Source organism: Pleurodeles waltl, chromosome 2_1 (assembly GCF_031143425.1).
Source record: "Pleurodeles waltl isolate 20211129_DDA chromosome 2_1, aPleWal1.hap1.20221129, whole genome shotgun sequence".
Taxonomy (NCBI): Eukaryota; Metazoa; Chordata; class Amphibia; order Caudata; family Salamandridae; genus Pleurodeles; species Pleurodeles waltl.
The window spans coordinates 452765492-452790273 of record NC_090438.1 but is presented as its reverse complement, the minus strand read 5'-3'; the positions used below and the strand labels follow the sequence as shown (position 1 = coordinate 452790273).

General features: G+C 41.6%; 1 protein-coding gene across 1 annotated transcript in view; it reads left to right on the top strand.

The window, feature by feature from the left end:
* KLHL4 (kelch like family member 4) overlaps positions 1-24782 on the top strand; it is a 924273-nt gene that overhangs the window by 569421 nt on the left and 330070 nt on the right. Inside the window, exon 4 of the mRNA XM_069213186.1 lies at positions 13554-13750. Coding sequence (XP_069069287.1) covers positions 13554-13750 — 197 coding nt within the window. The remainder of the gene's footprint in view (positions 1-13553; positions 13751-24782) is intronic.

The window sequence follows — 24782 nt, the reverse complement described above, 5'->3', positions numbered from 1 at the left end:
TTCCTTCCCTGAATACCCTCTGCAGCACCACAACTTCTCAATATTCTTTTGATACCCTGTTCATTGAACATCCTAACTCAAGAAATTGGTTCCGACTGTCAAAGCCATCTTCCATTGCATACCCCAGACACCACATCATTAGACAAATGAAGTTAGAGTTTTTCCTTGCATGACGCCTCACTCACCACATTGATTTTATGCCACTTGGGCACCAAGTGCAGGACTACTCTGAGCCCTGAGCTCCAGCCTCTCTATGCTTTGTGTTGATGCTATTCTCTTCTCTTACAAGGCCAATTTAACTCTCATTTAGCTCAGACATCTCCTACCAATCTGCAGCAATAACTGCCTTTCATTCCTCTTGTCCTCTAAATCCAAACAATAGAGATCATCTGTTCTCACGAATAAACTTGAGGCAAGGTTCTGCTACTGTTTTTTGATCGTGAAGGGAAGGAGGCACACCTACAGTTACACTCTTGTTCTGTGGCCTTTTCCTCAGGGATCATTTGTCCATCATCCGGCACTTCATCAAGATACCTATCTGCGTTGCCAGGTGTAAATGTCAGGTTTTTTAATCACAGGTTAATTTAGGAATCCTCTCAGTATAATTATTTTTCTTACAGCTGTAGCGGACAAATCAGAACAGGATTACAGATAAATGTGTGAACCGTGACACTTAGCCTTCAAAAGGAACTAAAGGCATCATTTAGAGTTTGGTGGATGGGATACTAAAACAAAAACAATGCAGACGTCTTGTCACCCATGTGAGAAGTGCATTACCTCAATTGCACTTTTAACATGACAGATGTTGTATGAGTCATGCTCTGATTGAATAGCCTATCTGCCAAACTGTAAAAAAGGCACTTTAGTTCTGTACTGCTTTCGATGTTTGGTAGCTGGTAAACACACTCAAGTTTAAATATCATTATTGTCCAACAATTGGGAGGAATAGGCTTGTACCACAGTTCAGACCACTGACGAAAATAGATTTCACGTAGGGTTCTTTGGCTTGCATTTGGTAGTTAGCCATGAGTATCCAGAGCAAGAAATAGATGAAATTCATGAGGTGTTATGTTTTGCAGCGCAATCAAGCAACACTGCAATTAAGAAAAAAGAGCCTAAAATGTCCAAGCTCAGTTCAATGAAAATTGTAAGACCTCATAATATATAAAGCATGGCAAGAATATAGTTAAGGTTAGGGCTGTGGCATAATCAGGTGCTTTGATTTAATGCATCGAGCACTTCTGATGGGGATTCTGCTGAAAGGCTGGTGTTTTAACAGTTGTAATATCTTTCAGGAACAATGCGAGCTCCACACTGGTCAGGCCATTTGACAAAAAGTTTCCCAGTCCCCTAACTGGTCTGCTTTGTCCTTCTAAACATTTCAGAGGTCAGAAATAACTTAATCAAAGAACCATTCATGGGACCTTTACAATTCAAATTCATTCGTCTGCCGAATTTGCAGTCTAGTCAGTGTTACATGTGAACAGTACATTCTTTTGTTTTTCATAAATCGTTAGAAAAATATAAAAGAAAAACGTAACCCTAAACCAACGTATAGAAAGTGCTTATGGATCCCCACTCACACTTATACTCCAAAGTCTTTCAATATCTGTTGCTTGTGACCCCAGGAACAGGGTTTTAATCCTAATGATAAAGATAGCACCAAAGATCATTCAAGTCAAGTAATTCTTCTGAATTTCCCATCTCTGTCACTTCAATCAAATTCAGTCTGCTTAGACTTGAAAAGGAACAAGTAAGACCTTCCTAATATACACATTCCTAGGTCGACACTCCTTCCCACTTTTCTGACCTTTGTGTGGGCCCCTTTTGAAGTGAAACAGCAGATGCCTTCAAAGTATAACAAACCTAACTTGTTATATGATTGCGTGAAATTGATGTTGTTTCCTTTTGAGTAATGTCTTATTACTTACCTGTTATCTTTATTACTCCTGGTCCTGTAGTCCTCTTCCCATTCATTATTTATGGGCATGCTGATCTTCACTTCAGACATATGTAATGAAGGGGACGAGGCACTGGTGGACCTGAAGGTAATGCCTTACTACTTTCCTGTAATCGTCATTACTCCTGGTCCTGTAGTCCACGTCACATTCATTCATTACATATGTATGAAGTGGAGGCCAGCCATGCCCATAAGTAATGAATGGGGCAAGGACTGATATACCTGTGGGTAATGAATCAGTTACATAAAGTTAGGCAGGTGTAGCATTTAGCACTAAATTTTAGTGTGTGAAATCTGTTCTGACGTCCATTTGAAGCTACAATAAAGAGCAAATAACACAAGTTGTGAGAAAAACAGCTTGTCACATTTTGTTTATTTTCACTGTTCTAGTGCTCGTGCAGTGTGATTCTAACCTTAATACACTTGAAATTAAACGATGTGGTGTACTGATGTCATTTCAGGAATTGTGTGCAACAAGTGTAATATGAAATTCCAGAACTCCTCTGAAATTACTCTGATGTAGCAAACATTTAACCAGGGCCTTAATTTGTTAGGTGAAACTAGTCCTGGGGCAAAAATGTGAAGTAGGAAATACAGATCCAGGTCAGAATATTATTATCATTAGGGCGCTGAAAAGTTACAACACACATAGTTGAAATGTAGTATCAGATTTAAGTCAATCGTGACTGATTGAATTTCCGATATAGATTTCATGTAGATAGCGTGTACTAAACTGGAGTTCCAGCTGCTAGTAAAGTAACCTTTTATTGTAAGAGTCACAGCTATGCAGCAAACATAGTTAGAATGAAACACAGCATTGGCTGTATGTTGTAAATTAAAAGTGAGGACAAGTATTTACACCATTTACAAGCATTTATCTTATAGCATTCGTAGGTCACTGCTTCTCATGCTAACACATCAGGAGTGATCAAATCATGGTTTGGATACCAGGAGTACCTTTACAACTCAACCTTGCAAGTATTTTTTTTTCAATTACAAAGGTGAAAGTGAGGTTCTTGATAGATGAAATGTCAGTTAAAATGTAACATTTTAAACTAAAAGAAAACACTGAAATGCACCTGTTGTACTTTCCTGACCTAACTAGAAATTGTACTCCTCCACATCTTGAGCAATGTTCTCATGTGTGGTCTAATTTCAGTGTTGCCATCAATGTCATGATTGAACGTCCCAAGGGTTATGGAATATGTGAGGTGAAAAGCAGTACATGGTGGAGGTGCCGGTACTAGTTAGGTACGTAAGATATTACTGGTGACTTTCAGTGTTTTATGGGGGTTTAAGATGTTATGGTAGAATGAAGGAAAGAAAATTATAACAAAGAAACAAAGAGAAAAATAGAGGAAGGAAGTAGAGAAAAGGGAGAAAAAGAAAGAAATAGAGTGAAAGAAATTAACCACAAGAGACAGGAAGACAGAAGGGCATAAGAAACACAGAGAAAAAAGTGAAAGAAAACAATACAGAAGGAGAATGGAGAAATAAACAGATACAAAATAATGAAAGTAAGAGAGGGAGGGGAAAAGCAAGTAAGCAAGGAGAGAGGAAAACAAAATCGAGAAAGAAGAGATTGAGAGTAAAAGTGAAAGAATTGGTGAGAGAAGAAAAGGAGAGAAACAGAGAAAGAAAGGGAAAGACCAAAAGAGAAGAAAGAAAGATAGGAAAAGAGAAAAAAGGAGGGAAAAGAGTTATGTAGGTGAAGAAATAACAAAAGAAAAATGATAGGCAGCTGCATATTCTCAAACCAGCAGACAGGGAATGATCATGAGCAAGCTACTGACAATGTGCCTTTAGGGTACTGGTAGCTTACAATCGACTTGTTAGATACACCTCTTCTAAACTCTGGGCCATTAGTATCATGTATTCCTGTGATCGCAATCAGCCCAATTGAGCAGGTTGCGAGTGCAAAAATGCATTTTGCTATGTATGAAGTCAAATTTGTGTTTTGGTAACATGTTACCAAATCACAATTTGAAATTGTGAATACCTACTAATTTAATATTCAGAAGGGGCGTGTTCAGGGCGTGCCTTGCCAATACCAAATTGCAGCAGTCTGAAAGAATGATTTGTGACCGAAATGCGGCTGCAAATCTTTCCGATTTTACCACCAACTTCAAGAAGGTGGAAACCCATTTCCAAAGGGGAAGGAGTCCGAGGGGACCCCTTCCCCTTTGTGAATGGTAGCGAAAATGTGTTTTTAAGAGTAGCCAGTGGTCCCACAGACTAGTGCCTTCTCTTAAAAAAAATGAAAAGAAATAATATATTATTTCTTTTTTTAAAACATCCAGTTTTCATTAAAGGAAAACAGGCTGGATTAAAAAAAAAAAAAAGATTGCTTCATTCAAAAGTAATCACAGACATGGTGGTCTGCTGAGCCCAACAGGCCACCATACCTATGATTTTAGCATTTCTTAATGACACAAATTGCGACCTGCCTCATTAATAATAAAGAGGTAAGTCAATTTGCGACCCATTAGGACCTCCTAAATGAAACTCATGAGGTTTCATACATTTAAATAGTGATTACCTAATTGGGATTCAAATAAAATTACAATTAGGTAATCACTATTTAAAATAATGACTCATCTGGCCCTATGTTCCTCGAAAGGTATAAATATGTCATTTTCTACCCCCCACCAATTGGCAAATGCTTTGTTGAAGTGCATTACAGATGTCTATTAGTTTAATTGGTCAATTTGTTTGTACTCTCTTTTGGTTAACTTCACCACATAATGGTCATGTGAGTATAATTTCTGATATGAACCAGTAACACTAAAACCAAAACACCTTTTCACAGACCCTGACCCTTGTCCTACCAGTAAACTGAACCACAAAAGAACTGGAACATTTCATGCAAGCAATTTTATACTCCCTGAAATATGTTCCTGTTGCATCTCCTGTCCCTTAAAGAGGCATGAGCTCTGTTTTTGTGGCTTACTTTCTTGATGACACAGGCACTTCAAGGAGTAGGAAATGAGTACTAGAGATCCATTTAGACTTTTTCATGTCCTGGACTATGCTGAATCAATGTAAAAATGGTGCAACCCATGCCATTTCCAATTTGTGAAGTTATGTCACGTCATTAAGAATTTAAGATTCCAAGGTGGTAGTTAAGTGTTGTCATGTTTCCCTTGGGAGTCCTCTGCAGGTAAACAGTAGGTAACTATTGGCCATTCTTCTAGTGTTTCACAGGCAATGACATCATTGGGTTTGCTTTCACAGTGAGGGTATGGGGTTTGCTTTTTACAGTGGACATTGTGAGTCACTAAGAGACTACTGGACATCAACATTAAACAATGTTTATATATTTCCAGTAATGAAAGTCCATATATATTTTCACATGTACAGGTGGAAGAGGAAGTAAAATCTGAGAACCTCATTAGGAGGCCTGTGGTAAGAGGAGTCATTGGCCCCATCTTGATGATAAGATTAGCAGTAATTCCACAGACCACGTGTTTCTCTCAGACACTTCTGCAGCTGACACACACCCCACGCATAATGTGGCACAAAGGGTGCTAGACTTGAACTTCCACCTCCAAATTTATTCATGAACAGATGTGAGCAATAGGCTCTCAAAATTGCTTTCTGCTTTCTTCATCATAGGAAACAACAAATAGCATGCTGAACTGTAAGATGGTAAGCAAATCATGGTCCACATAAACATTATTTGAAAGAGAATATGAATTTGAAGTAATTTCTGCTATATTATTGACCAGTAAAATTGGAGCAATTTGGGTTAAATTAAGTGAAGGTGGCCCACACTGATTCTTTGTAATAGAAGTGTGTTAAAGTGGGTAATCCTAAGAAATGTTATTCAAGAATAAATACGTCTCAATTAGCCTTCTTGGGATAACTAAGAACAATGAAACCCGGAGTAAAGAGGCATGATGAAGGAGAATGTCATTGCACTAAAGGCAGTTTGATGTTTGCTGAGTGTAGCCTTATTCTAAACTCCCTATCTTGGCACTGGAAAGCAATAGGCGTGATGCCAAACAACTATTATAGGAAAAGCCAATTCTAGACTATCTTGGCCAGTTTGAGATGATTCTTGTTTGTGGTGAAAAAGTAAGTATTCCACCCAGGTTTTACTTTAAGTCTGATGCTTGCAGTACATTCCCTGAATATTAGAAAAAGGTGCCTGAGGGGATAGTGTTTGAATAGGTGAATTATTGCTATAGCCTAACCCTGAAGACACAAAAGCATTCAGTGCTCCTCTCTAGTAAGAAAATGTCAATATAGAAAGAATATCTGTTAGCACTAAAAACCTGAAAGGCAGTAGCACACCTCTTAGTCCTAATGAAAAATTAATCATCTAGAACGATATAACAGTTTTGGACTATTAGAATGACATCGGGACAAGCTTCCAGGCCTGAGCTAAAATGGCAGCATTTGAATGAAAGTGCCATGTAATACAGTATGTGAGTCTTTATAGTGTAAACATGCACCCCAAGCATACATTTACAGTCCCTAACATCATACATGCACTCCTCATGGCACTATAATAATTACAAATTTGCCTGGCTCAGTTTATAATCAGATTCTAGGCTTTTGACCCCACCTACTTGTCCACCTTAATTACACAGATCCCCAATAAAAGGACCTCTTCTTGTGTAATAGAGCCGTTGGCAGTGCTTGACCCAGTTCCTGGGAAAGGAAGGGTTGAGGAGGAAATTTGCATCTGTTAATTGCCTTGTTTCACTGCACATCGACTGGGCAGCTCAGAACCACAGAAACAAAAGAGAAGGCTTTCTGACAAGGTAAAGGCAAGGGAAAGACAGATGAGAAGACACTAGACCTGGCAAAACATTGGGGAAATGGAAATGCTGGGGTACCCCTTGTTGGTTTGTTGACTGGTCCTTAACTCTGCTGCTCTACATAGATGTCATGTAAGATGGCCAGGATGTCATGGGGATAGAAGGAAAGGTGTTCTGCTTGCAGGTTATGGAGGGCATGAGGAAGATGCCCTCAAGCAAAAGAGGACCTCAAGGGCTCAGGCAGAGGATAGGTCTGGTGCAGGGATTGAGAAAATCCAGTTCACACAAAAAGCCCACTTGTAGAGGCCAAGATGCCTAAAGAAAGTTCTCTTAGTGTCTTTGAATGGCCACCAGGAGCACAATGAGCCCAAGATTGTGAAAATATTTCTAGGCATCCAGGAAGAGAATGAAAAGCTTGGTGCTTCAATATGAAATCCCTATTTTCCACCTTGTAGGACCAAGATCCTGGGGGTTAGTACAACTGTCATTAATGTATTCACCCTGGTGGGAAGGGTGTGTGCATGGGGCTTCCACACTGAGATCTACCACAGTCTTGGAAACCACATTTCTTGGGGCTGGATTCATCCATTTTAAGATCCTAGGGACCTCATCCTTGGGACCAAAGGAGATATTTCAGATGCCAGCTTTATTAGCCTTCCCTTGTACCCATGTCTGGAGGGGTGTGGTTGGGATTGTCATTCTTTCATTCTTCACTAGCTCTCCTTGGACAGGGGAAGAGCAAATGATGGAAGCAGAAAAGAAACTGCCCCTGTCAGACAGGAGCAGAATTAGGGATGTGCCGGCTCCTGTGGGCTGCACAAGAGGAATTCATGCTTTCAGGGGGCTCGATTGGACCATTTGGCCATTAGGCGTCTCCCTGCAGCCCTAATTAAAAACATGCTCCATGTGCATCAGGTGGGACTGGGGCACCAAGAAGTTAAAAGAAAACTTCAGAGTGAGGCAGTGTCTAAAAGGAAACCCCAAGCAGGCAACCTGCTTTTTAATTATTCACCCCCCAGCCAAACTAAAACCCTAATAATCCTAATAATGAAGGGTTTAAAAATTGGAATACTTGAACTTTGCCTGCATGAAGAGGCAGTGACACCACCAATAGCTTTCCAAAATGCCTGGGGAGCTCCAGAAATACCCCCCCCCCCACCCCAGTTTGCAGTCCCCCCAGAAAGGGTTGAAGAAAACACACCCTATGTTTCCCCGGGATTTATATTTATGACACTTTAAAACTTTTCCTGAACCTGTGCTTTTCCATATTGACTAAGGAGGGCAAGGGTCTTTAATGACTGGAACTGAGGCTGCATTGGTGGGCTGATAAAAGTAAAAGAAAGACTTTGACAGGCATGTATTCAACACAGTGATTTATTCACAATGGTAATGGATGACAATGTAAGATTTAACAGTATATTGAATGCTATTGACTCTCGGTATTGTACAACTCCAATTGACCATGGTGGGTCATAACATTTACTGATTATTGATATGTTTCCCATTGACTTCTGTTTGGTTACAGTGGTGAATTACAACACATGGCTGTTTTTACTGATGTGGTGGCTTCTACACAATGCCAGTGGGCCTGCCGTATTGATAATGACAACCCCTTTTATTGTGATTTAGCATCTAGTAAAAAAGCTGAGATATAGTGTTGTTATACGGTTCAGTAACTATTAGTGATGTAATGTGGCATGAAGTCGGCACCAAAGATATTTCCATCTGCCTGATTGTATATATTTGTAGTTTAATGCATAATATTTAGTAGTATATGTTATGAAATGTACTTTTCCTTTAAACAAAAAGTACTGACTGAATAAAAATGTATTGTATGTTGTCACACACTAATGAGCTGAGATAACTACCCCACACATCCTCCTCTGAGGAGGGCTTGAACTGCTCTGCTTTGCTACCCTTAGAGCATCAATGGGGTGCTCGGTTCCCAGTAAAAAGACAATTACAGAAGAATTACTTGTGAAGTACTCAGAATACTATGCAGCTAATAATCCAATTCCTTAAAATCCTGATCAGGCTCAAAAGAGTACCAGACAAACACACCACCAGATGTAAAATAAAACCCTCCCTCCAGTTGACCTCTGAAAACTTAGAAACTGGGTGACCCTGGTGTCGGAAGACCAGCCCTAGACAAAAAGAAGGTAGGGAAGAGAAAATAAAACATAATAGAATCAGCTTCACTCCAACCAGTCTGATACTGATCTGCAGCAAGCAATGCGCATACTAATCAGATATAGACTTCACATCACGGTTTAATAAATGGTATGTGAAAGAAATGTCCTTAGTAGCTTTCAAAAGAGATGAGTTGGAGACCCGGAAAGACGCCATTGGAGTTATGTGAATAATCAGAATCGGAAGGAGCTGGATTGCCTGTTTTGGAAAGGATAAGACAGGCTAGAACTGTCAAAATCCAAAATACATTGAGAGGAGAGAACCCAAGAAGAAAACACAGATTGACTGTTAATTGTAACCATACCACATAGCTCTGATGTCTCTCTTCATATGCCATAACCTCTTTCTCCAGTGTCTCCACTCTGCTTCAATGGATGCTCAGAGAGAATTGGCACAACAACGTGCTTTCTTATACAGTAATGCATTGATCTCCAGTGAGAGCAAGAGCAAATATAATTCCATCTGGACCCCCAATCATGACCACATGGCACAAAAAGGAATATGACTGAATAAGACAAACCTTTACTAGAAAGGGACTGGCACAAGTAGAGGCGTGAATTGTTAAATTGTGGACAATGCCCAGGTCTTCTAATGTGTTTGGTTTAATATATAAATTATCTTTCCATAAAATATCATACACTCTTTGATTTCAGCATTACTCTGATTTGTATTCTTATTATTCACTAGGCCCGTTCTACTTACGTCCGTTTTTGGAACTTTATAGGTATTGATTTTTAAGGTTCAAATGCTCCAATCATTTATGGGACCCAGACAACCTCAAAGAAATACTGCATCTCCTGTCTGCCCAAATTAGGGCGCATACATGGTTATAAGCTAATAAAAGTGTGGCCTGGACATCTGCCTATTTGTGTCCCACAAATGCCAGTCTCTAAATAACCCCACTGTTGTTGGTTAGTTCTCTGGAGGTAGGGAGCGCAAGCCAGTTCAATTAGATTTTAAAACATATTTAGGAAATCATGGCAGCTGGAACATATTTTCCTTCTTTCCTTAAGTTTGTTCTAGTGTACAAGCCCTTTTATGTACTTCATATTTGTACTGGAAAGCGCTATCCAAATGCTGATATCCTAACCTACCATTCGAAAGATATTAAAAAAACATACCTTATTTAGCCCTCCGACTTAATGAAGAAAATCTACGACTTTCCCCTACGTCTTTTGTTTCTCTATTAATTGGACTAATCAATATTCGACCAACCTCTGTCACTCCAAACATAATGATAGAATGTATATGAAGAAAGTAAGAGGAGGTCCATAAATCAGCAATAAAATCTGTGTTCTGCCTGTTTCTGTTTCTCTGTATTTCTTTATGAATTATTGAAACCCCTTGCACAATACAATGACTCACTTTTTAATGTATATGTGGTAAAATATTAAACATGTGTAAACATTTTACCTAGACCAGGTGATAATGTGTGATATTGACAGGTTAGATGTGTTATCAGTTTTACTCTCTACATACCACCCTGATAGCTATTTGAACAGCATTGAGCCCAAACATTAGTTAATAGTGGAGCCAGGGTTAAAATTGACATCCACAAGTTGATTTCTAGTAAGGGAAATTTATTAGCTCTGGTTTTGCTTTGTGCAGGGCCAAGGCCTCAGAAGTGTGATTTTTAATAGGAAATATAAACACATTAATTTTTTTAGGCCAGAATCGGTTGCTCTAAACCACTTACTTGTATTATGTATGTAAATAATAATTGTATTGTGAAAACCTAGCCAAAAGGCAGCAGAGCTTAGTACATAGTCAAAGTCAAGTTACAATCAGTGAGTAACATGAAAGAAAGCTGAGTTGTGGACATTAAGGGCCTCATTTACAAGAAACTGACACATCAACATCTATGCATCAGATTTCTTGCACCTGCTGCACATCCCCTAAAAATACAGGGCTACATAGCACACATTTTCACAGATGCATCAGGAATTCTGACACATCTGTTGAAGCTAAAGTGACGCAATGCTTGAGTTGTGTCACTAAACTGATGCAACTCCAGCAATGGGAGGAGAGTCACATTAGAAAAATCCCTGCATCAATTTAATGTCTGATGTGAGCAGGCAGAAATGTTTTGACGCAGTGAAGTATTAGAGTAATACAGTGAAAGTTGTACATTTCACTGTGTCAGTTCTACGTTGCTTTTTCTGTGGGAACGCCGACCATGCATACATTATACCTGACGCGGGTATAATGTGATGCAGGGCTTCACAAACTGATGCACTGAGCTCAATGTGTCAGTTTGTAGATATGGAGCAGTGTAATGCACTTCTAGCGCCACAGTTGTGTAAAAATAAATGATGCAGCGGTGGCAGAAGGGGCTTGTAAATGCGCGCCTTAATTTGTTGTGATGTGGTGTGCTCTTTAAAGCAGTGAGTCTTCAACTTTTAGCTAAATTGGAGCCATGTGAGGTTACTTCAGGTGGATATGGAGATGTTGTTCCAGATCCTTGCTGCTTAGATGGAAAAGGCCTGTTGTCTTGTTTTATTTCTCTTTTACACTTCTTAATTTGCAGTCTGATCTTGTCCTGGCTTCTGGTGTCTACAGAACTACCAGAGATGGAGAAGTTGTCTGCAAGATAACCACAGGTGCTGGTTGTGATGGGTTTCAAAATGTTACACCTGGTTTTGAAAATGGAACAGGCTGGCAAGGGGAGCCAATGAAGTTCCATCAGGATGGAGGTGATGTGATTATATTTGTTCAGGCCTTGGATAAGACATGCTGCAGAATATACGATGCCCTTAAGGGATGCCAGTATAGAATCTTATAGGTCTTGGAATGGTGCATTACCTCCACTCAGATCTGAAAGTACAAAGGGCTTGAATAGTATTTCTGAAGTTATTTTGTAGAAAAAATGTCTTGACCCTACTTAGAAGAAAGAGCTGGTACCAGGCTGTTTTTGCTTTTGGTCTTGTGTTCCTTGAGGTGGAGGTGTGTGTCCAGGATGAATCTTAGTGATTTGGCGTTCAGTAGCAGTTGGGGTTTGAAGCTGTCATGGTCATGTCATTCAGGTAGGTTTGTACTGTGTTTTGTTTTTTCTTCTTGGCAAATAATAGGAATTCTTTCTCATTTGGGGTGATCCTCAGCTAGGTGCTGGACATCCAGGTCTGGATGATATGCAAGATGTATTTGAGGCACTAAATGTCTGAAGCAGAGGAGGCTTTCAAGTAACATTGTCTATTATGGGCATGTTAGTTGATGCTGTTATATGTGAGTAGAGAACAAAGCAGCTCTATGTAAAGGTTGAACATGACAGTAGATAAGATGGAAACCTGATGGACTCCACATATGATAGGAATATTTTGTGACCTGGAGGTGCCCAGGTGAACAAACAATTGTTGGTTAGAAAGGTTGGAGGAGAACCAATGGTTAAGTAAATATTATGCTGTACATGTGCCTTTAAAGTCAGGTTCAAAGTCCATTTTTGTCACAGATCTCCTTCCTTCATGTCCTCCTTCCAACAGTAGTTCTGTGGCTTGACAGCTGTGAAACAGATCAATTAAATTCATTGCTAGTGAAACAGGGATGTTGAACCAAATTTTTGCGAAAACCTGTGAGATGATGTGGAGATTATTGAAAGTCGTGGTCAAACAGCTAAGTAATACTATGGGGAACCTTAATTACATTACATCAGTGGTCTCCAAACGTTTTACTTCTGCATCCTCCAGTTGAAAAATAAAAATCATTGGGCCCCCCTCAGAATTTTTCACAAATATTTTATAAAGATGGCAATGTTTAAATATGTCTAGACATATTTAAACAATGCAGTTAAGTACTGTTCCCTTTAAAAAAATTCAATAACATGTTTCTGTTTAAAACAAAACATTGTCATCTGTGTAATGCCTCTTTTGGTCAGAGCCTGGTGCCCCCCGGGATCACTTGAGGCCCTCTATGGAGGCCCGCCCCCCAGTTTGAAGACCCCTGCATGACGTTATTTCTTTCATAAAATAATAGAATATGTACCATTCAACATATGTGTATTTGATGCAGTGCATACTAACCGGTATCACATAAGCATCACAGTGAGTTTTCTATCCTAAATTGCTAACCAGTAAATATTGAAAGGTGGCCTGATGTAATTTAAATGACAATGGAGTAATTCTTATAATTGTAGGAATGTCGCATTACGCTTGGGATCCCAGGATTCCCATAATTACACAATTAGGACATGTCTCGTAATTACTCTATGTTTGTGGCAAAATGATAGCACATGAGGTCAGTCACAATGTAAACAAACAGAACATGAGTGGCTGTTATTCATGACATATTTTTTCCTTCCTTTCACTCAAAATAGACACAAGGACACATTTGGTGATTAAATATAGTGCTAAGTTCCTGATTTTCATTCACACAGTTATTGATAACTTCATCTAATTTTCCCAAGTTTTGCATCATTTTGTGAATGTGAATTATGTGAACATTGTACACCTCTAATTAAAAGCATATCCTCAAGTCACGGTTACAGTGCGGTAGAGAGACAACAAAGCATTTTCATCAAGTATCTATCTATGCATTGCACTGTTGAGAGTTCAATCTTCTTTGTGTAGTTCTTTTAGTGATTCAACTACTATAAAAGGCAGAGAAGACATACTAATCTCCTTTATTCCTCTTTCTGAATCACGCAGGTATTCTAGAGTTGAAAGAAGATACCATAGAAAGTTTATTGGCTGCAGCTTGTCTTCTGCAGCTATCTCAGGTCATTGAAGTATGCTGCAACTTTCTCATGAAGCAACTCCACCCCTCAAACTGCTTAGGAATCCGGTCCTTTGGTGATGCCCAGGGCTGCCTCGAGTTACTCAGGGTCGCTCATTGCTATACCATGGTAAGTTCCACATGTCAAGATATTTGATAGACATGACATTTATCATTGTGCTCTCTTGTTTCTTTTTTCAAATTTCTTTATTGCGCAAATTTAAGAAACTTCGTGTATCTATGAGTGACCATTATTTTCTATTCAAAGCAGAACATACATTCCAGTTTGGGGTGTGAGTTAGAATATCAGGAAAAAAACTAGCAATGTTTCCCAATATTTTGTCCAATATAATGAAGATAAGAATATATTGGAAGGTATAGAGTTACTTCCATCATCCCATAAATGTTCTTTGAAGAATTTATATATCTATGCCACAGGATAAGGGAGACCAATTGTAGTGCTTAACATGGATGTGTGCTTCTTCACACTGTCAAGAGGAAGCATCAAACATGGCTTCTGATGCTCTCGTAGGGATATGTAACAAGCACACTGTTGGAAATTGGCTCTCTAGTTGGCAGAGGTACGCAACCTGTCCATGTAGGGACCACAGTCCTAGTCAGGGTAAGTCAAATGCACACTGTAAATTAACCTGTGCTCACCCTCTGGTAACACCATGAAATCACTGCAAAAAGACTCCTCACAGATTTAGAAAGATAGAGAATATTTCTCAGAGTAAAACAAGACTAAAAGGACAAACATCTAATCAGTAGAGGTCAAGGTATGGATTTTTAAAAATTATATAAAAAATGGTGCTTACAAAACACTAGTGAACAAAATGTTACTAGAGTTTGCAAGGGACTGACGCAAATCCAAAGTTCAGGCTGACCACACTGGAGGATAGGCTGCCTATAGAACCCATGTAGGGTCCACTGAAACAGTACCTTTGATTGAGCAAAGCATCAACGCTGAGGGCACAATTTATTGGTTCCGATCCATGCACCCGGGTATCTTCTAGCATCTTCGAGAAAAGCAGGCTATTAATCTGCTGTCATCAAACAGCGTATGTGATGTGGAGGAATGTCTCACGCACTCAAGGCCATGCATCCGTTTTTGCAGGATTCAGCTGCAGAACCCACATATGAGGCCCAGGACTGGAGAGGGGCACCTCAAGCAAAAGTAGTGCTCACATATTGCTGAGTCCAGCAGCACCAGGAGAGTTGCAGGCAGTCGTTGATGTCCCTGAGACTGCAGAAGAACAGAGGGCAAGCCAGCAAGCAGTTGGGGACACTCTGGGTCAGCAAGATGGGTCCAGTCCTTGTCCTCAGCATGGCAGAGATCAGCAGGCAGCAGGGCAGATCAGCAATGCAGAGAATCAGTTTCTTGCATCAATCAGTCTGGACAGAGTGGCAATCGTTACAGCCGTCTTTACTCTAGCAGAGTTCTTTCCATTTCCAGTAGTGATCTGATTTCAGGGGGTCAAAGCCCCAATACTTATATCAAAAAGTGCTTTTGAAGTGAAGGAACTTCACAGCAGCTTTTTGAAGTGCAAAGGTCTCCCTTTCAATGCACTCCTGGCTGCAGACTATCAGTTGGTGGTAATCAGCCCTTTGTGTGGGGCTCAGACCACTACCCTTTGAAATGTAAGCGTGAGCCCTTCCCATCCTCCCTGCCCAGGAAGACCCATCAGCATGCAGATGAATGCGGATGCAGTTGAGTGTCCTGTGTTGTGGCTGTCTGGATGGAGGGATTGCGCAAATGTAGCTTTCACCCAGCCCAGTCCAGACGTGTATTGTAGACAGGCTGTTGGGCACACAGAGCAGTGAGAGCAGAGAAATGGACACTTTCTAAAAATTTCATTTCTAAAATAGTAATAATAAACCTGATTTCACCTGTAAAGAGGATTTAAAATTACCATTCCAATGATTTGAAACATGATGCAGCTACTCCATTCTGATCAGGAATTACAGCTTAAAAACATATTAAGGAATTTCCAATGCTAGCCTATTAAAGGAGTAGGCCTCACTGTAATGCAAAATGACTTATGACGTTTTTCATTACCAGGACATGTAAAACTTAAAAGTATATGTTCTGTCTTTTACTTACATAGCACCTTTCCCTGTGGGCTACCGAGGGCCTATCTTGGGGGTGACTTACATATAATAAAAGGGGGAGCGGCAACGCTTGGCAAGAGGTTTTGAATGCAAAGTCGAAACTGCACACACAGACTCTGCAGTGACAGGCATGATGCATGTTTACAGGGCAATTTAAGTGGGTGGCACAATCAGTGCTGTGGCCCACTAGTAGCATTTAATGTACATGCCCTGGATATATGGTATACCAGTTTCAAAGGGACTTACAAGTAAATTAAATATGCCAATTGTGGATACACCAGTGTTCCTATGTTTAGGGGAGAGGCACATGCACTTTAGCACTGGTTAGCAGTGGTAAAGTGCGCAGGGTCCCAAGGCCAACAAAAAGATACAGTGAAAAACAGGAGGTGAAAGGCAAAAAGTCTGAGATAAGACCACCCTAAGGATACCAGGTCTAACACAACATGGTGTACACCATGTCTTTTGATGAAACCTAGGTCTCTCCTCTCCTCCTCCCCTTCAGGGGAACACACACAAAGAGTGCTATACATCCACAGAAGAAAATGTTTTAATTACACCTCATGTACTAATTCAATGTATTTTGAAGGATCTCTCCTTAAAAATATAACCAGAAGGGAATGGTCATTAAGAGGAGGGTAAAGTGAATGGCAACTGTTCTTAATTGGCAGGACAGAGCCACTGGCAACCCTTAGGCTCAGCTTTTTTAACCCATACCATATCTTAGTTTGCTCTGCCCTACAGAGCAGTGGATATGATGTAGTGACCCATGATGTAGGAGATCCGTTGTAGTGAGGTTCACCCCACAAAACAATGAAACTTACAGAACCTGAGCATAAGGATTTCTTTTAAAGGAGAAGTCCCAAAAACACTTGTGAAGGAGGGTTGGGAACAACCTTTAAAAGCTCCTATGCAAGACATAGTGGACTATGTACTTGGCCTAAGATCTAGGATGGCTGAGTACATGAAAAAGGCCAGTAAAAACCTTCAGGCCAGCCAAGACCTCCAAAAGCAATGGCATGACCAGAAGGCTGTTCTGATTCAGTACCAACCAGGGCAGAAAGTGTGGGTCTTGGAGCCTGTGGCCCCAAGAGCACTCCAAGACAAATGTAGTGGTCCCCACATTATTGTTGAGAAAAAGGGAGAAGTCACCTACTTGGTTGACTTAGGCACTGCCAGGAGTCCCCTTAGGGTGCTCCATGTCAATCGCCTGAAACCCTACTGTGACAGGGCTGATCTCACCCTGCTCATGGCAACAGATGAAGGACAGGAAGAAGATAGTGACCCTCTCCCTGATCTCTTCTCTTCCACAGAACAAGATGCTCTTGTGGAAGGTGTAGTTCTGGCAGATTGTCTTACTGCTGAGCAGAAAGACCACTGCATAAATCTCCTGGGTCAGTTTTCTTAACTCTTTTCTACTGTGCCAGGCACCACTTCTTGGTGTGAGCACACTATAGATACTGGAGACAGCTTGCCTGTCAAAAGTAAGATCTATAGGCAGCCTGACCATGTCAGGGACTGCATAAAACAAGAGGTTCAGAAAATGCTTGAACTGGGAGTGGTTGAGCACTCTGAAAGTCCATGGGCCTCTCCTGTGGTACTTGTACCAAAACCTCATTCCAAAGATGGAAAGAAGGAAATGAGATTTTGTGTAGATTACAGTGGTCTCAACCAGGTAACTAAAACTGATGCTCACCCTATACCCAGGGCAGATGAGCTAATAGATACACTGGCATCTGCCAAGTATCTAAGCACCTTTGATTTGACTGCAGGGTATTGGCAGATCAAGTTATCAGAGGATGCTAAAGCAAAAACTGCATTTTCAACCATTGGAGGGCACTACCAATTTACAGTAATGCCTTTTGGGTTGAAAAATGCACCTGCCACTTTTCAAAGGTTGGTGAATACAGTCCTGCAAGGATTGGAGGCTTTTAGTGCAGCATATCTATATGATATGGCAGTCTTTAGCTCCACCTGGGATGATCACCTGGTCCACCTGTGGAAAGTTTTGGAGGCCCTGCAAAAGGCAGGCCTCACTATCAAGGCTTCAAAGTGCCAGATAGGGCAGGGCAAAGTGGTTTATTTGGGACACCTGGTAGGTGGAAAACAGATTGCACCACTTCAGGGGAAAATCCAAACTATTATAGATTTGGTTCCCCCTACAACTCAGACCCAGGTGAGAGCCTTCTTAGGCCTCACTGGGTATTACAGGAGGTTCATAAAGAACTATGGCTCCATTGCAGCCCCTCTTAATGACCTCACATCTAAGAAAATGCCTAAAAAGGTATTATGGACAGCTAGCTGTCAGAAAGCTTTTGAGGAGCTGAAACAGGCCATGTGCTCTACACCTGTCCTAAAAAGCCCCTGTTACTCCAAAAAATTAATTGTCCAAACTGATGCATCTGAATTAGGGGTAGGGGCAGTCTTATCACAACTTAATTCTGAGGGCCAGGATCAACCTTTTGCTTTTATCAGCAGGAGGTTGACCCATAGAGAAAAGCGTTGGTCTGCCATAGAGAGGGAGGCCTTTGCTGTGGTCTGGGCACTGAAGAAGTTGAGGCCATACCTGTTTGGCACTCACTTCATTGTTCAGACAGACCACAAACCTCTACTTTGGCTAAAACAAATGAAAGGTGAAAATCCTAAATTGTTGAGGTGGTCCATATCTCTACACGTAATGGACTATACAGTGGAACATAGACCTGGGAGTACCCACTCCAATGCAGATGGACTCTCCAGATATTTCCACTTAGACAATGAAGACTCATCAGGTCATGGCTAGTCTTATTGTCCTTCGTTTTGGGGGGGGGGGGTTGTGTAGGAAAGTACCATCTTGCCTGGCATGTTACCCCCATATTTTCACTGTATATATGTTGTTTTAGTTGTATGTGTCACTGGGACCCTGCCAGCCAGGGCCCCAGTGCTCATAAGTGTGCCCTGTATGTGTTCCCTGTGTGATGACTAACTGTCTCACTGAGGCTCTGCTAACCAGAACCTCAGTGGTTATGCTCTCTCATTTCTTTCCAAATTGTCACTAACAGGCTAGTGACCAATTTCACCAATTTACATTGGCATACTGGAACACCCTTATAATTCCCTAGTATATGGTACTGAGGTACCCAGGATATTGGGGTTCCAGGAGATCCCTATGGGCTGCAGCATTTCTTTTGCCACCCATAGGGAGCTCTGGCAATTCTTACACAGGCCTGCCACTGCAGCCTGAGTGAAATAACGTCCACGTTATTTCACAGCCATTTACCACTGCACTTAAGTAACTTATAAGTCACCTATATGACTAACCTTTACCTGGTAAAGGTTGGGTGCTAAGTTACTTAGTGTGTGGGCACCCTGGCACTAGCCAAGGTGCCCCCACATTGTTCAGGGCAAATTCCCCAGACTTTGTGAGTGCGGGGACACCATTACACACGTGCACTATACATATGTCACAACATATGTATAGCGTCACAATGGTAACTCGGAACATGGCCATGTAACATGTCTAAGATCATGGAATTGTCACCCCAATGCCATTCTGCCATTGGAGAGACAATTCCATGATCCCCTGAGTCTCTAGCACAGACCCGGGTACTGCCAAACTACCTTTCCTGGGGTTTCACTGCAGCTGCTGCCAACCCGGCAGACAGGTTTCTGCCCTCCTGGGGTCAAGCCAGGCTTGGCCCAGGAAGGCAGAACAAAGGACTTCCTCAGAGAGAGGGTGTTACACCCTCTCCCTTTGGAATAAGGTGTCAGGGCTGGGGAGGAGTAGCCTCCCCCAGCCTCTGGAAATGCTTTGATGGGCACAGATGGTGCCCATCTCTGCATAAGCCAGTCTACACCGGTTCAGGGATCCCCCATCCCTGCTCTGGCGCGAAACTGGACAAAGGAAAGGGGAGTGACCACTCCCCTGACCTGCACCTCCCTGGGAGGTGCCCAGAGCTCCTCCAGTGTGCTCCAGACCTCTGCCATCTTGAAAACAGGTGCTGCTGGCACACTGGACTTCTCTGAGTGGCCGGGGCCAGCAGGTGACGTCAGAGACTCCTTCTGATAGGCTCTTACCTGTGTTGCTAGCTTATCCTCCTTCCTAAGTAGCCAAACCTCCTTTTCTGGCTATCTAGGGTCTCTGCTTTGGGGAATTCTTTAGATAACGAATGCAAGAGCTCATCAGAGTTCCTCTGCATCTCTCTCTTCACCTTCTGCCAAGGAATCGACCGCTGACTGCTCTGGACGCCTGCAAAACTGCAACAAAGTAGCAAAGACGACTACTGCGACCTTGTAACGCTTATCCGGCCGCCTTCTCGACTGTTTTCCTGGTGGTGCATGCTGTGGGGGTAGTCTGCCTCCTCTCTGCACTAGAAGCTCCGAAGAAATCTCCCGTGGGTCGACGGAATCTTCCCCCTGCAACCGCAGGCACCAAAAGACTGCATCACCGGTCCTCTGGGTCCCCTCTCAGCACGACGAGCGTGGTCCCTGGAACTCAGCAACTCTGTCCAAGTGACTCCCACAGTCCAGTGACTCTTCAGTCCAAGTTTGGTGGAGGTAAGTCCTTGCCTCCCCACGCTAGACTGCATTGCTGGGTACTGCGTGATTTGCAGCTGCTCCGGCTCCTGTGCACTCTTCCAGGATTTCCTTTGTGCACAGCCAAGCCTGGGTCCCCGACACTCTAACCTGCAGTGCACAACCTCCTGAGTTGCCCTCCGGCATTGTGGTACCTTCCTTTGTGACTTCGGGTGAGCTCCGGTTCACTCTTCTTCGTAGTGCCTGTTCCAGCACTTCTGCGGGCGCTACTTGCTTCTGAGTGGGCTCTTTGTCTTGCTGGGCACCCCCTCTGTCTCCTCACGCAATTGGCGACATCCTGGTCCCTCCTGGGCCACAGCAGCATCCAAAAACCCTAACTGCAACCCTTGCAGCTAGCAAGGTTTGTTTGTGGTCTTTCTGCACGAAAACACCTCTGCAAGCTTCTTCATGACGTGGGACATCCATCCTCCAAAGGGAAAGTTCCTAGTCTTCTTCGTTCTTGCAGAATCCACAGCTTCTACCATCCGGTGGCAGCTTCTTTGCACCCTCAGCTGGCATTTCTTGGGCATCTGCCCACTCACGACTTGAGTGTTACTCTTGGACTTGGTCCCCTTGTTCCACAGGTTCTCTCGTCTGAAAATCCATTGTTGTTGCATTGCTGGTGTTGGTCTTCCTTGCAGAATTCCCCTATCACGACTTCTGTGCTCTCTGGGGAACTTAGGTGCACTTTGCACCCACTTTTCAGGGTCTTGGGGTGGGCTATTTTTCTAACCCTCACTGTTTTCTTACAGTCCCAGCGACCCTCTACAAGCTCACATAGGTTTGGGGTCCATACGTTATTCGCATTCCACTTTTGGAGTATATGGTTTGTGTTGCCCCTATACCTATGTGCTCTCATTGCAATCTATTGTGACTGTGCATTGCTTGCATTGCTTTCTATTGCTATTACTGCATATTTTTGGCATTGTGTACATATATCTTGTGTATATTTGCTATCCTCATACTGAGGGTACTCACTGAGATACTTTTGGCATATTGTCATAAAAATAAAGTACCTTTATTTTTAGTATATCTGTGTATTGTGTTTTCTTATGATATTGTGCATATGACACCAGTGGTATAGTAGGAGCTTCACACGTCTCCTAGTTCAGCCTAAGCTGCTCTGCTAAGCTACCTTTTCTATCAGCCTAAGCTGCTAGACACCTCTTCTACACTAATAAGGGATAACTGGACCTGGTGCAGAGTGTAAGTACCCCTTGGTACCACTACAAACCAGGCCAGCCTCCTACATGGTGCACCTCCAATTTTTCCATCACTACAGTTACTCGAAAGTTGGTTGTGCTTACTGACTCACAAAGGTGACTTAGGAGTGTTGCAAATAAAGCCCGTCTTCAACCATAGATCAGCACTGATACTTGTGGGTTGTGTAGTATGGGGCCTTAGGCCCTCATGATGGTAAGTAACGTGGCGCAGACACAGTGGTAGGGTATTACTAACTGGCCTCAGGCACGTGCGCCCAGCCCCTTTTATTGGTAGGGTCACCTGACTGGTGACGCCTGTGTTGGGTGGGTGTGGGGTGCACATGTAAGAAAAGCCCTCAGCAGAGTGGCTGGCAGAAACACTAGAACGAGTCCAGCTGGACTCTACAGGTTGCACAGATGCTTATTAAGAATTGCGCTTATCATGCTTGCCAGCTGCTCCACAACATAAAGGCTAATCCTTTCTCATATGTTAAAAGAAATATTATCTCTTTAACGGTGGCGTCTTTAATATGTGTCCTCTTGGCTTTGATTCCATACCACTGGATCCTGTTGTTATATTTCTCGGTATCAGAATGGAAGTAGCGTTGAGCTGATGCGTTTCCAATGCGCGGAGCTGATGTTGTTTAATATGTTCTTGCATGGGCTCATTCTTTTTTGAGCAGACGATATGTTCTATTTAGTCACCTCAAATTTGGGAATTAATCTTAGTTAGGTTTAATTAGATTTATTCAATCCGCTCACAAAATCTAGGCTGGTCTTTGTTTCAACGGTCTCTAATGTGTCCCTGCGCCTGTCTGATATGCCTCCTTTTCACTGTGTTTGTTGTTGCATCCTTATCTACACGGTTTCAGCTTGTTCTTGTTCGGAGATAATCTTGTACTGACCCCGTAATTCAAGTCGGGCTCACGTAACATACGAATCAAGCGATGTGGATCTATTATTCTCAATCCTCCTGAGGGCACTCCTTTTCAGATTTGGTTTTGTCAATTTCTTCAGAAACGAACGAAACTAACAGCTATTGCAACACAAAATAATCGCTTTGCCTTTTTCGGGAACCACACACCCTGGGCCAGATCACAAAACATTTTTGATAGGCTTTATTTCATATCCTTAGTGGACTCTGCATTCCATGTCAATTGGGCTATTTCCAGACTGCAATTTGTAATTTTAAATTTCCAACCCAGTGGCAAGAGTTATTCATTGAAACAGCACAACGCAAACTTAAATAAGTGTTATATTGGATCGGCAGGACCAAAACCGAGGAGCCGGAAACTTGTGGGAAATCCTGCCACTTACTGCCACCGCTTCAGCCTTAGTAGCGTTTAGAAGATTCTGTCCTTATGTTCTATATTAGTCAGTCTGATTACTGGTTACCCACATGTGGTTTTATAATCTTTCCAGTCTGTATAAACTCTTAGCAACCAAGTTGAGAAGTTTTTCTGCATTTTTATAATTGTTTTGCAACCCTGGCATGACCTCATTACTATCCAGAACCCGTAAAATAAATCAAAACTTATTTAGAACATTGCTATATGTTTTAGAAATGTGCAAACTTATTTCGGACACAATGGTTGAGTGGTGACCCATCCTGTCTTAGAAACACCTCTTGAGGATAAGTTGGTTATATCATTACTCATATATACATATCAAAAAATATAATTTATGCTGCCACGCACAAATAGATTATCAGTTACCACATACCAATAAGGAACGGACGCTGTGAGAACATGAGAAAATTAAATGATATGTGAATGTGGGTGATTTAAACAGCTGAAAAAACATAATTAAAAACTATGCAAAATGTATTTACTGATTATTTTATTTCATTGCACACCATATGGCTTTCTAGCCAAACGTCATGGGAAGCATGTGCTTAAAACTGTATTGTTTGCACAATCTTCATTTTGTTGAGGATACGCCGACAATCAATCCTGTGAATAATAAACTTTGCATCCCAGACCATGAGTTACTGTGCCTCTTCAGAATCAGGCCTACTTGTAAAATCTCTGGCTTTTGAGCAAGCTTTGTAGGGAAATTGTGTTTTAAAATGTGTAAATTGGAAACAATTTTCGAAGCCTTACTGGGGAACAGGAGGTTGCAAAACAACTTCATACTACCCTATGCATAAGGAATGGCCAGTCTTTCTTTCTTTTTTATTGCTTCAGTTAATAAAAAACATCTCAAGTACATCAGAGCTTACAAACTCAATCAGTCTAAACCCCAATACAATTAAAAACATTTGCAGGTCAACTAATGCAGCTTATACTTCAAAAACAAGAGACAAAACATGTTTATCAGACATACGTAATAAAAAGATGACTACTAATATAAAACAGTGTAAATTAAATGTAAGTTTATTCATATGTCTACCTCTGTTATCCAATGCAAATTAAGAAAATATAGATCATATACTTTGCCAAATTTGTACGTGAATAATTCAAAAGACTATCAGTACAATTCACTGCAGTGGCATACTAGTGCATACATATCCTATAAAATTAACATTACACAAGAGTTGCACATAGCAACACCACACGATAAAATGATGGACAGCTTGTTGAAATGTTTCAAACACTCACCCACAGTCACAGATCTGAGTTTAATCCATTGTTATTTTTCTTGCCACATCACCCCAGTTTAGACCAAGCCATATGTAAATCAGTCTTTACCCTGCTACTCATGGAAACAGTCCAGCCTGAATTGACTGGCCAGGTCCTCCCTGGACCTGAAACAAGCATCCTGGGACTGACTTCGAGGTATCACCCATCATCAGCCAGGGAAGCTTGAATCCAGTGGCACAGCAAGCAAGGGTCTCATGTTTGTGCATACCCTAGCCAGTTAGGGTGCACATAGCAACACCACTTAGGTATTGAAGCAAAGCTGCCCTACATTATCCTATTTGCAAAGTATGAAGTGCTTGCATAAAAAGTGTCTGCGTGCATCAATCAAATTTAGGCAAACACACAGAATGTGAATTGCTAATTCTTGTTTATATATTCTTATTCTTTTATATTCTTGTTTATAAGTGCACTTTCAATGTGGAATGATGCCTTTGTGGGAAGGCCACCCATCCTTAATCTGATGAATTTTAACTTAATGTAATAAGAATATGAGGTGTCGAAGTAAGACTGTGGGTGAGAGCAGTCATAAGAGTTTATAAGCATCCATGCCTGAGCTTTCTTTGCAAACTGGATTTTGCCCTGCAAGTGTTAGACGAGTTTATCTGACCTGTTCACCACTTACTTGAATGAGGAACATGAGACAGCAGAGTGCCAT